Below are 12,507 nucleotides of genomic sequence, written 5' to 3'. Positions count from 1 at the left end.
ACTATGTATTAATTTGCTTTGATGTGATGATGCTGCCTAACAAACACCCCCCCTAGACTCTGTGCCTTACAGCAACCAATATTTATTTATGGCAATGGGTTTGTGGGTGGTAGATGCTTAGCAGGGCTCAACTCAATTTGTCTTCAGTCTTCTGTTGGGGTCAGGTGTGCTCCTCAAATCCTCTCATTCTGGGGCTGCCACTCCTTGGGTCCTGTGGTTTTCATGGCAGGAGGTGGACTGTCAGGGAAAGCTGAACCCATCTGCCCCTTAAAGCTTGTGCTCAGACTGGTGCACTCCCAGCCAAAGCAGGTCACATGGGCAGCACACCCACAGTCAGTGGGGCAGGCGGCTGCACTGCACCCACTTTGGGGCATGGTGAGGACTTGCCACAGAGGGTCTGTGTTGAAATTATCTGGGGATGTTTGTTAATAATATAAATTCCTGGCTTGTAATCTAGATCTGGTGAATGAATATCTTGATAAAAGCCCCGATGGGAATTTTTAGCAGGCACTTCCAGGGCATTCTGAGGACCAGCTGGGCCATGCTGTCGTGCTGTCAGTTTTCAGAAGGGGGGTGGCGGGGGCATATGCCTACCGATCATCTTGAAGTTTTGAATTGCGAATATCAGCCTCAACATCATGAGTATGTGGCCTTTAAAGGACTAAAAACTTTCAAAACCCACCTTGACATTTCCTTTGTTCTAAAAGAAAGCAGTTCCCCCTGCATTCAATGCTTGGATAAGCACATTTCTACAAAATGGGCTCCCTTGATCTTTTTGAGGCTCATTTCCCTGCTTGCTCTTTGGAAAGAAAGGGTTTCTTCATCTTTCCAGAAGAGACTGGTCAGTTAGTTACCCTGAGCTTTCCTGCCCTTCCCACTGAGGAATCAGGTAACCTCATCTGAATTTGCGTGGCCTCTGAGACCCTATGTTGACACCCACCTGTTCGTGATTGCAATGACTGCTCTAGTGGGGGCCATGGGAGTTGCTTGCCCTCACCCCAACTTCCTGGGGTGGGAGAATTAAAGTATTGGAAGTAGTGTAAGGTCTTCATCTACCAACACTGAAATGTACTTGCCAACTATGTCCACTCGGAAACATAAGTCATGATTATTTTGACTCTGCAAGGCCAAAAGAAGAAGTTTTGAAACAAAACTTTTTTTTTTTTTTTTTTTTTTTTTGAGATGGAGTCTCACTCTGTCACCCAGGCTAGAGTGCAGTGACGTGATCTCGGCTCACTGCAAGCTTTGCCTCCCGGGCTCATGCCATTTTCCTGCCTCAGCCTCCCAAGTAGCTGGGACTACAGGCGCCTGCCACCATGCCTGGCTAATTTTTTGTATTTTTTAGTAGAGACGGGGTTTCACTGTGTTAGCCAGGATGGTCTTGATCTCCTGACCTCATGATCCACCCGCTTCGGCCTCCCAAAGTGCTGGGATTACAGGTGTGAGCCACCGCACCTGGCTGAAACAAGACTTTTTTAAGAAGCTGAGAAAGAAAAGCAGTAAGAAACTATAAGGTTGGATGTGGTAGGGGGCTGAGGGGTCTTCAGCATCAGGGTTTGGAGAAAACTCACGGTCTCTGTGTCCAGTGTCAATTCAGTACCGCGGACAGCACCAATCCCCACCTGTTCCTCACCTACCCACAGTACCTGGAACTTTCAGAAGACCGTGTCTCTGTATCTAATGTTTATTTGGCTGGAATGTTTCCCTTCTCCTCTCCCAATTTTTCTAGATTTCTGAACTCCTATTTATATTTTGGAACTCAGCTCAAATTTCCCCTCCTTGATGACATAGTCACGGTCTTTTCTCTGTCACTGTAATAACAGCTTTGGTTCTCTGCTATTTTTCAGATAGCCAAGGTTGCTAAACCAGTGATTTTTGGATAGAGGTTGATTGGATAAGAATAGCATCCCATCTCTTTTTTTTTTTCTAAAATCTAGACCTTAATAGATTTTGTATGCCTTCTGACATCTACCTTCATGGTGGAGATGACAGATTTATTCCCACCATGCAGGAGGGAGAACAGAACCCGGGGAGGTTTAATGCCTCACTCAGGAATAGACAGTGATGCAGAACATTCACTGTCATCCAGAACCTCCCCTCTGAGCTGAGGCTGACTGTGGTTGCTGCTGTTTGTTTTTTTGTTCTGTGGATAAAAATGCCTGAAGCTTTAAAGGCTAGTTTTTGTAAGCAGAGCTCAACCTAATGCTTAATGTTTGTGAAAAAGAACAAAAGCGTCCTGCCAATGTCAGCTGTCTCCTCCCAGTGGGGGCTGGATGGGAGATAACAGTAGGTTTGGAGAAGAATCCCTTTCTCTTGCCTGGCTGCTCCTCTGACTCATGAGACATTTGGCAGTAGAGACAGGAATGCAGCCCAGCAGGGTTTTGGTAGAGTCTTTGGGAGGACGCCTTCCTGCAGCATCTGTAGTGTGCAGGCTTTGCACTTGCCAGGCTTCTCTCCCAGCTAGTGGGGTTAGGTTTTCAGGAATTTGAAAAGCAGAAAAGAGAGATTTATTATGTGTCCATGTATTCTTTTCTCCCTTTGTTTCTCTCTTCTCTCCTTTCTTTCCTCCTCCTTCCATCTTTCCTTTCCTCTTTATCCTTCTTTTATCTCTTCTTCCTTTTCTCTCCTTTGCACTCCCTCTCTCTTTTCAAACGTTCTCTTTCTTCTTTCTCTGTCTTTCCTTGCCTCTTGTCTGTTGCCTCCCTCTTCCCCTCCTGCCCAGCAAACATCTGCTAAATACTGTGTAAGGGTCCTGGCTGGTTCCTGAGGATATAGAGATGAAATACGCAGAACTCCCCTGGCCATGAAGGGGTGTCCAGCTCAGTGAGAGATGGGCACATGAACTGTGACCATTGGGGGAAGGTTGTGCATTGGGAGACAGCTGTGCATTATCCTGGCGGTTAGATCATGGGTGTGGACCCCAAAGTCTCCGTAGGGGAAGCCAGTGACTCCAGATCCACTTCATTTTGAATTCCTAACAGAGAATTTTGTAGTTTGCTTTTTCTCCTCACATTTTATTATCTAGCACTTTTGTTCGTGCTTAAAACTTCCTGGAAGATATTTGAGTAGCTGTAGTATCTGAATTATACTTCATTACTGGTGTGGTTATACCATTGTAATTAATTCTGGATCACATCTTTGTGTATCATTTTGTGACCCTGTTTTGGATATTTTCTAGAGGACAAATTCCCAGCACTAAATTTATGGGTCAAAGGACATGAACATTGTTAAGGCCTTTGATACCTGTTGCAAACTTGGCTGCTACACATTCTTACTGAGGAATCTCAGCTTTGAGGAGAAGATAAAGACGATTCCTTCCCCTTCTTCCATTTCCACCCAGCGCTCATGTGATGTCTTAGCTTGGAAATGTTTCTATCTTACGGTTCCTCCCTGATGAAAACCCCTCCATGACCTTCACCACGGAGCCCACACTCCCCTTTACACACGGCACTGGGGTCCCTGAGATCTGGCTTCTGCAATCCTTTCCAGATTCCCCACTTTGAGGTCACCCTTCAGCCAAAGAAGACCACTTACAGATCCCCAGGCATGCCAGGCTGCTTCTGACCTCTGTGTCTTTCCCCATGGAATATGGTCTGGATCTCTGTCCCCACCCAAATCTCAAGTTGAATTGTAGTGCCCAGTATTGGAGGTGGGGTCTGGAGGGAGGTGATTGAATCACTGGGGCGGATTTCCCCCTTTGGTGCTGTTCTTGTGATAGTGAATGAGTCCTGAGGAGATCTGGTTATTTAAAAGTCTGGTACCTCCCCACTCTCTCTCTTCTTCCTGTGAGGTGCTCACCCCCCACCCCCCACTTTGCCTTCAGCCATGATTGTAAGTTTCCTGAGGCCTCCCCAGAAGCCAAGCAGATGCCAGCATCATGCTTCCTGTACAGCCTGCAGAATCATGAGCCAATTAAACCTCTTTTCTTTTCTTTACAAATTACCCAGTCTCAGGCATTTCTTTATGGCATTGTGAGGATGGACTAATACACCGTGTGCTTCCCTCTCTCAGGATCCCTTTTCGCCTTTGCTGTGTGGCTAATACCTACTCATCCTCTAAGCTTAGAGGGAATGCTTTTCCCCTTAGCAGGGTTGATGTGGAGGCTGCCTCCATGCTCTGTGGCCCTCTGCATTTCCCACACTGGCGGCAAAGGCCAGCTGTTGACTTAGTCTCCCTCACTGGCCTGAGCACCCCTTGAGGGCAAAAGCTACATTTAAGCTGCTTACACCCATCCTTAAACAATGATTTATAGAGTGGAGTTCTAGCCACAGAAAATGGCAGAGAATGAACAATGAGCTCTTCACCTGCCAGGCCTGGGCTGAGTAAGCACTTCAAATACATGCCTAGGACGCAGAGCCAATTATCCCCATCTCATAGACAAGGAAACTGAGGCTCGGTAAGTCACATGGATAATAAGTGAAGTCAGGATCCAAGCCCACCTCTGTCTGAGTGTGGACGTTTTGCTTTTAAGCGGCGCTGACACAAGAACATGATTTGCTTTAAAGGTCATTGCTGTCGCTGTGGAACGAACTGTATCTCTGACATGCCCTAGCTAATCAATTCAGCTGTTAGACTTTGGCTGAGTTTTTCAAGAGATGCTTTATTTCTTCAAGGTTTATACATAATAATTTTTTTTGAGATGGAGTCTCGCTCTGTTGCCCAGGCTGGACTGCAGCGGTGCGATCTCAGCTCACTGCAGCCTCCGCCTCCTGGGTTCAAGTGATTCTCCTGCCTCAGCCTCCTGAGTAGCTGGGATTACAGGTGCCTGCCACCACGCCCAACTAATTTTTGCATTTTTAGTAGAGACATGGTTTCACCATGTTGGCCAGGCTGGTCTCAAACTCCTAACCTCAGGTGATCCGCCAACCTCGGCCTCCCAAAGTGCTGGGATTACAGGCGTGAGCCACCGCACCTGGCCTAGGTTATACATAATGATGTTTGTGCAGAGCGTACCATTGTTCACATCTGCTGTTTTCCCCTCACAGTAATCCCGTGAGAGGCAACAGACAGCACCGGTATTATTTTTTTTCATAAATGTGTGAATTTGGTGTTATTAATTTTAAAAACATATATTATGTAACATTTACTTTTTTTAGTATACAGTTCTGTGCACTCATATTTCCTGCATGAGAAAGGCAGCCTTAGAAGGCAAGGCCCATTGATCTTATTACTTGGGTGGGGGAGGGTTCTAAGTTCTATCTTCTTATGAGGTGTCATGGATTCTAGAGTTTGGGAATGTTTAAACATGGGACAGAAGCGTGGCTTGGTGGCTGGAATGCTGGACAGGCCATTAGGAACCCTTGGCTCTAGCCTGCACCCTTACTGGTTGTATGAACGTGGAGGTCACACCTGTCCGTGGACCTCATTTCCCTGCGAGGTGGGATCAGACCTAACATTCCACACGGACCATTCTGTGCAAATGGTCACAAAGCACGTCACTTCAAAGCCCGTTTCCTACGGTCTCTTCTGTGGGAAAGTATCCCTTCAGATTTTCCACACCACAGAGGGACCTGAGTTTGGAAAAGATATCAACTCAATTCTCCTCTTGAGTATTCGTATCAAATATCAGCAGAGGCAAGGATCTGAAAAGTTCTGTCATAAAGACATCATTGCTTCTGCTTAACCCAGAGATTTCTTTTTTTTTCTTTTTTTTGGTGGGCGGGGAGTGGGGAATCTCACTCTGTTGCCCAGGCTGGAGTGCAGTGGTGCGATCTCGGCTCACTGCAACCTCCGCCTCCCTTGTTCATGCCATTCTCCTGCCTCAGCCTCCTGAGTAGCTGGGACCACAGGCGTGCGCCACCACGCCCGGCTAATTTTTTGTATTTTTAGTACAGACGGGGTTTCACCATGTTAGCCAGGATGGTCTCGATCTCCTGACCTCGTGATCCGCCCACCTCAGCCTCCCAAAGTGCTGGGATTACAGGCATGAGCCACCGCACCCAGCCTTAACCTAGAGATTTCTAAACTCATGGCACCGGGTAACCCCTGTCTGGGCCTGTACCTACTAAAATCTCTCTGAGCTTGAGTTCTGAAGCACATGGCTTTGAAAATGCCTGTTTAAGAGGCAAAGGAACTACTAATTTTAAGAAAGAACATGAAGAGGTTGAATCAGTGCTTGGCTTCCTGTGGGCTTATTTTTTCGGAAGTAGACCAGCACCTGAGAGACACTAAGGGCTTGGAGCCTGGGTGCCCCTGCTTGCAGTGTCTGTTGGTAGTTGGGGAGGGAGTGGATTTGAACATGAGCTCCACCATCTGATTCTAGGAAAAGCATAGCAGGTTGGGCCAATCTTCTGGCACACGGTGCATTAAAATACCACCTTTCAGGCTGAGCCCGAAAAGCCCCCTATTAAACGTGACAAGGCAGATGGGTGCCTGGGGGCGGCCGTGTTCCGGAAGCCATGCACCAGCTGCTGGTGACTTATGTTTCCTGTTCTGGAGCCGGGGAAACATGCACGCCAGCTTGTGGGTGCTTCCTGGACGTGCAGAGCCTGGGCCTCTTTTTCCCATTGGTCCTGGATTGCCGTCAGGAGGCTTGGTGAGTTTCCTCCCTGGGGATGCACACATCTTTTTTAGGGGTACAGATAGGTTGTGGGGCCTAGGAGCAACTTACCTTGAAACATCTTCCTCCAGAGACCCTCCTGCTGAAGAACAGGATGTGCCTCTTCACACTGCTCTTCCTCGGCTCACAGCTGTGATGCCTTTCTCTCCATCTTCACCCATTCATCTGTCAAGAATCAGTTCAGTCACCCAGCCAGCCAGCCAGGCTGTGTCCAAGATGCCGGAGAGGCAGCAGTGAAGAAAACGGACAAAGTCCGTTGCCTCCGTGGAGCTCACGGTCTAGTAAAGACAAGTGCTGTGCAAACTCCAGGCAGTGCCGTCCCCACCAACGCCTGTGTCATGAGTCCCCTGGGGAGTTGTGTCCTGCACTGCCAGTGGGGTAACACACCAAAGCTGTGATTCCAGTGTGGCAAGTTACATTTTAGACAGACCTAGAAATACATAGCCTGCCAGATGTGCCGTTAAGTACTGTGAATACAAACGGGTAAGGGATGTAGGGCCAGCTGGCGGGGTGGTGGTGTGTGTTGTCCCAAACAGGGGAAGTCGAGCGGAGGGCACTCAGATAAGTAACATCAAGCAGGGCCCAAAGAAAGTAGGAGCAGGAAGACTGCCAGGATCCTGGGACTCCAGATTAACTGGGGTCTCGCTGACCTTGGCTTTCACTCTGAGGGAAGTATGATTCTGATGCAAGAAGCTTTGAGCAGCCGACTGCATGATGTGTTTCTGATGCCTTAGTTTGGGTTAAACTCTTCTTCTCTGGGCTTGCAGGGCCATTGTGGCTGATGCCGTAAGACCATGGGACCTGGTCCAGGGGACCACTAAAGTGCCTTCTGTGCACTTCCTCAGATGGCCTTGGCAAGATCAAGCTCTAGTTGCCCACAGTGCTAGCCAGGTCAATATGCACTCTTTATTGGATTCACTTATTGAACAGGATACCCTCCCTCCAGACCCTGGAACCACCTCCCAGATGCACCACCTGCCTCCAGGTTCTTGAGTTGGGCTCTGCTGTCAGAGCACCACCTACTGTGGGTTGTTCTTGTCAGTTTACTTCTTTTCTTTTTCTTTTTTTTTTTTGACGGAGTCTTGCTCCGTTGCCCAGGCTGGAGTGCAGTGGCGCAATCTCGGCTCACTGCAAGCTCTGCGTCCCGGGTTCATGCCATTCTCCTGCCTCAGCCTCCTGAGGAGCTGGGACTACAGGTGCCTGCCGCCACACCTGGCTACTTTTTTTTGTATTTTTAGTAGAGATGGCGTTTCACCATGTTAGCCAGGATGGTCTCAATCTCCTGACCTCGTGATCCACCTGCCTTGGCCTCCCGAAGTGCTGGGATTACAGGTGTGAGCCACCACACCTGGCCCAGTTTACTTTTTTCTCTCCCACCCAAGGGATGGGCTTCAGGGCAGACACTGTGTCTTCTTCATCACCACATCTCCAGCCTGGAGAGAGTACAAATGGTAAATAAGCACATGGAAAAAAATTACAAGCCTTCAAGAAGTGGAAAATTGCCAAGGCACGGTGGCTCACACCTGTAATCCCGGTGCTTTGGGAAACCGAGGAGGGAGGATTGCTTGAGGCCAGGGGCTCAAGACCAGTCTGGGCAACACACTGAGACCCCATCTCTACAAAAAAAATTTAAATTAGCCAGGTGTGGTGGCACATTGCCTATAGTCTCAAATATTCGGGAGTCTGAGGCTGGAGGATCACTTAAGCTCAGGAATTTGAGGATGCAGTGAGCTATGATCATGCCACTTCACTCCAGCCTGGGTGATAGAGTAAGACTGTGTCTCGAAAAAAAGAAAAAAGAAAAGGAACACAAATTAACAAACATTAATAATAAACAAGAGTGCTTAGTGTTTTCATGCAAAGAATGGGGCATTCCTTTTGGAAAGCAGTTTGGTCATCTTTATCAAGGGCTGTAAATAAGGTTTATGTTGTTTGACCCAGTTGTTAAGCTTCTGAGAACTTTGCCTAACAAATCATTCAAACTAAGGAAGGAGTTTTGTGCACAAAAAAGTTCATTGCAGCAAAATACGTATCACTGTACAAAACAGAAAATCACTTCAGTAACCAACAATGGGGGAAATATTAAACAATTTATTATGTATCCCTAAGATGGAGTATTTTGTGATTATTTAAAAAATATAGTCATGAAGTGGGGCCAGGCGCGGTGGCTCACGCCTGTAATCCCAGCACTTTGGGAGGCCAAGGCAGGCAGATCATGAGGTTGGGAGATTGAGACCATCCTGGCTAACAAGGTGAAACCCCGTCTCTACTAAAAATACCAAAAATTAGCCGAGTGTGGTGGCAGGTGCCTGTAGTTCCAGCTACTCAGGAGGCTGAGGCAGGAGAATGGTGAGAACCCAGGAGGTGGAGGTTGCAGTAAGCTGAAATCGTGCCACTGCACTCCAGCCTGGGTGACAGAGTGAGACTCCGTCTCAAAAAAAAAATTATGTATATATATATAGTCATGAAGAATGTGCAGCAAGTTGGGATGTGCTTATGGTAAAATGCAGAAAGGACAGAACTGTGTTCTTTTTGGTTCCCATAATGTTCTGGTTTCTGACTTGCATATCATTTCCTCTGCCCGGAACACTCCATATGGTGAAGCTTTGTTTATGTTTATGCATAAACATGTTTGTGGCTGAGTTCCATTCTGGAATGGTATTGACAAATAGAAGAGGGTTGAAAGCCTAGTCTGTGCCCTTAGGATAGGCTGAGGGATTGAAAACATCCCTTGGAGAACATCATCTGAATACATGAATGTTTACGTAGACATACTCATACAATCCTGTGTGTGTGTGTGTGTGTGTGTGTGTGTGTGTTTATCTATCCACCTTCCTCTAATGACACATCCATTTATCTATCTATAGTCATACAGAGTGTAGATATAGGAAGTATAAATAGACTCTTTTTTAGACTTATTTTCTGGGTCTGCGCTTTCTCTGCCCAATGCCCCAGATAAGGTTGGCAGCCCCTTTGGTTGGCTTCCATGGCAGGTCCCCACTTTTCTCCTCCTCCTCAACCCCACATACCCCATGACTTGATAAACATCTGTCTCTCCATCTGTCAACCCCCTGAAAGCAGATTCCAGCTCTGTGCCTGGTCCCCTCTGGAGCTGAGAGCATCAGTCGGTAGCTGATCGGTGCTTGGATGAGTGAGTGGATGTGTGCACTGTGGGGGAAGAAAACAGGAAAAAGAGTGGGGAGACATCAGAATGTCAACTGGGAGTTGTACTGGAAAAATGGGGTTTTCTTTTTTTAGTCTCTTCACTATCTTTTTAAATGTCTCTAAGTTGATCATTATCATATTTAATAATACCTTGATAACTCCCTGTTCTACAAATGACCCAATTTCTTCAACAAACGAATGACATTGGAAAGGGAGGAGGGGCCAGTGCAGATGCTGACAGAGGCTGCCGAGATCATGAGGCAGGTGTAATGTGGGGCCTGGTATGGCTCTTGATTCAAACCTTCCAACTACAAAAAGATGTCTATGAGACCATCAAGGCACATTGAAAAGGGCCTGATTATTGACTGATAAGCAAGGTATTAAGTTAATTGAGTTCGTTGGGATAATGGATCCTGGTTTTGTTTCTTTAAAAAGTCCTTACCCTTTTCCTGTTTAGAAAAAAAAGTGCAGCTTGCTGCCCACACTCATTTCTCGGGGCAAAAGTGAGAGAGATCTAGTGAAGTATTTATAGGTGGAAAGATACAGTGCTTGGGCTTTGTTTTAAAACACCTCAGCAAAAACAAAACAAAGTGAGAGGGGAGAAAGGTGAAAGGAGAATAGGAAGTATTGGATAGAGAAGTATTGAAGCTGGTGATGGATCTGGGGTGGGGGAAGTTAAATGCCTTTACTTTTGAAAATATTTGATAATTCTTATATTAAAAATTAAAAAGAAAAAACTTTATCCTGGCTTTTCACCAAGGATCCTTAATACTTTGCCTTGCTTTGCAGAGTGACCGACTCCTCATCAAAGGTGGACGGATCATCAACGATGACCAATCCCTTTATGCTGACGTCTACCTGGAGGATGGACTTATCAAGTGGGTTGATCAAAACGGACCTTTTAAGAAACCTGTGTCGCCAGGCTGCCTGGCCTTAGATGGAACAGAAGGCTGGCATTCTGCCCTAGAATGACGGGGCCGTGTACCTGTGTTTCAGGGGTAGAGACCTCACAGAGGTTGGGGGAGGTGCACACTGCGGGTGGAGAAGGGGCTGGCATTTCTCGGGTGCCCCCCTGGGCTAGGCTCCCTGCCACACGGCTGAGGCAGCTCCTCTCTTGCAGTGCTCACACAAAGGCTGCAAAATGCAGACACGTTTCCTGTTTTGTGGTTTTGGAGGCGGCAGGCCAATGAGTCTGGGTACCTGGCCCCATATGACGGGGTGAGTTAGGGTCAAGGCCCGGATTCCACCCTAAGACAACTGAATTCACAGCTCTTTCTTCCATCTACCCACAGTTTCTGGAATTGGGTTGAGGAGAGCAGGGAGGAAGGAGGAATGTGTGGCTTCCAAGCCCAGCCTTGGCACTTAAAGAAAAGAGAGACATTGGGGCTGGAGTTTCCTTCACTTTCTTCTCATTGGCTCCCTCTTCAGCCCTGCTTATGACAACCCAGGTGTCTTAGCCAGCGCTGGCTGCCGGATTTGAATGCCACAGGCTGGGTGGCTTAAACAGCAGAAGTTTATTTCTCATAGTTCTGGAGGCTGGAAGTCCCGGATCAAGCTGCCGTCAGGGTTGGTTCTTCCTGAGGCCTTCCTGAACTTCTTCCTGAGGTTCTTCCTTGGCTTGCAGACACCACCTTCTGGCTTGCAGACACCACCTTCTGGCTGTCCTCACAGGGCCCTTTCTGTGTGTGTGTGCACACTCCTGGGGTCTCTTCTTCTAAGGTCACCAGTTTTGTTGGATTCCAGCCCCACTCCTGTGGCCTCATTCAACCTTAACAACCTTAATCACCTCCTTAAAGGCCCTGTCGCTAAAGGTAGTTCCATGGGGGGGGGGGCTGGGGCTTCAACATGAATTTTGGGAGATACAATTCAGTCCATAACGCCAGGCAGGGGTCTGTAGGCGGCGGCCTTTTTTTTTTTTTTTTTGAGACGGAGTCTCACTCTATCACCAGACTGGAGTGCAGTGGCACAATCTCGGCTCACTGCAACCTCCACTTCCCGGGTTCAATCGACTCCCCTGCCTCAGCCTCCCGAGTAGCTAGGACTACAGGCATGCACCACCATGCCCCGCTACTTTTTTGTATTTTAGTAGAGACGGGGTTTCACCGTGTTGGCCAGGATGGTCTCGATCTCCTGACCTCGTGATCCGCTCGCCTCGGCCTCCCAAAGTGCTGGGATTACAGGTGTGAGCCATCGCGCCTGGCTGGCCTTAACATTTTACTGGCGGGTGAGGATCAGTGCAGTTCTCTTTCTGTGAGTTGTAACCTGGATTTGCTGGGTGTTCAGCCTCTTCCCTTGAAATCTGGAAGAGAAGAGAAGGACACTGTTTAAGGATCCAGCCTGAGTGGCTGGCACAAGAAGGAAAGGCAGAGGGGAATTGAAGCAAGGGGAAGGCAGAAAGGGATTGATACTGTTAACAGGATCATCCTGGGGCCCATGTGGGCTTTGGAGACGATGATGGAGGAGGAGGAGGAGGCTGGGGGAAAGGGGCTGTGGAGTATTGGGGGCATTGAAAGGGACCACATATGCAAATCACCCAGTGAAGAGGGATACCCAGAACAGTTGAGCCCTCCCTGCCTCCCCCCAGCCCACCCCCTAATTCTAGTCCCAGACTTTGACCATTTCAAATCCAGCTCGGGCCTCCCCTCCTCTGGCTTCATTCCTTGCTTGCTCTTCCAGCCATAATGAAAACTTGGGACTCACGGGACTTGCCAGGCTGCTGTCACCTCAGAGCCTTGCACCCATCAGTCCCCTGCCTGGAACACCTTTTCCCCTGTCCCTCTGCC

General features: G+C 48.0%; 1 protein-coding gene across 3 annotated transcripts in view; it reads left to right on the top strand.

The window, feature by feature from the left end:
• CRMP1 (collapsin response mediator protein 1) overlaps positions 1 to 12,507 on the top strand; it is a 71,556-nt gene that overhangs the window by 15,784 nt on the left and 43,265 nt on the right. For all 3 annotated transcript variants that reach the window (XM_034951978.3, XM_034951979.2, XM_034951980.3), the window contains exon 2: positions 10,514 to 10,602. In XM_034951978.3, the coding sequence (XP_034807869.1) occupies positions 10,514 to 10,602 (89 nt within the window). The remainder of the gene's footprint in view (positions 1 to 10,513; positions 10,603 to 12,507) is intronic.

The sequence above is a fragment of the Pan paniscus genome, chromosome 3 (assembly GCF_029289425.2).
Source record: "Pan paniscus chromosome 3, NHGRI_mPanPan1-v2.0_pri, whole genome shotgun sequence".
Taxonomy (NCBI): domain Eukaryota; kingdom Metazoa; phylum Chordata; class Mammalia; order Primates; family Hominidae; genus Pan; species Pan paniscus.
Note: the sequence above shows the minus strand (reverse complement) of the source record. Positions and strands in the feature narration are given on the sequence as shown.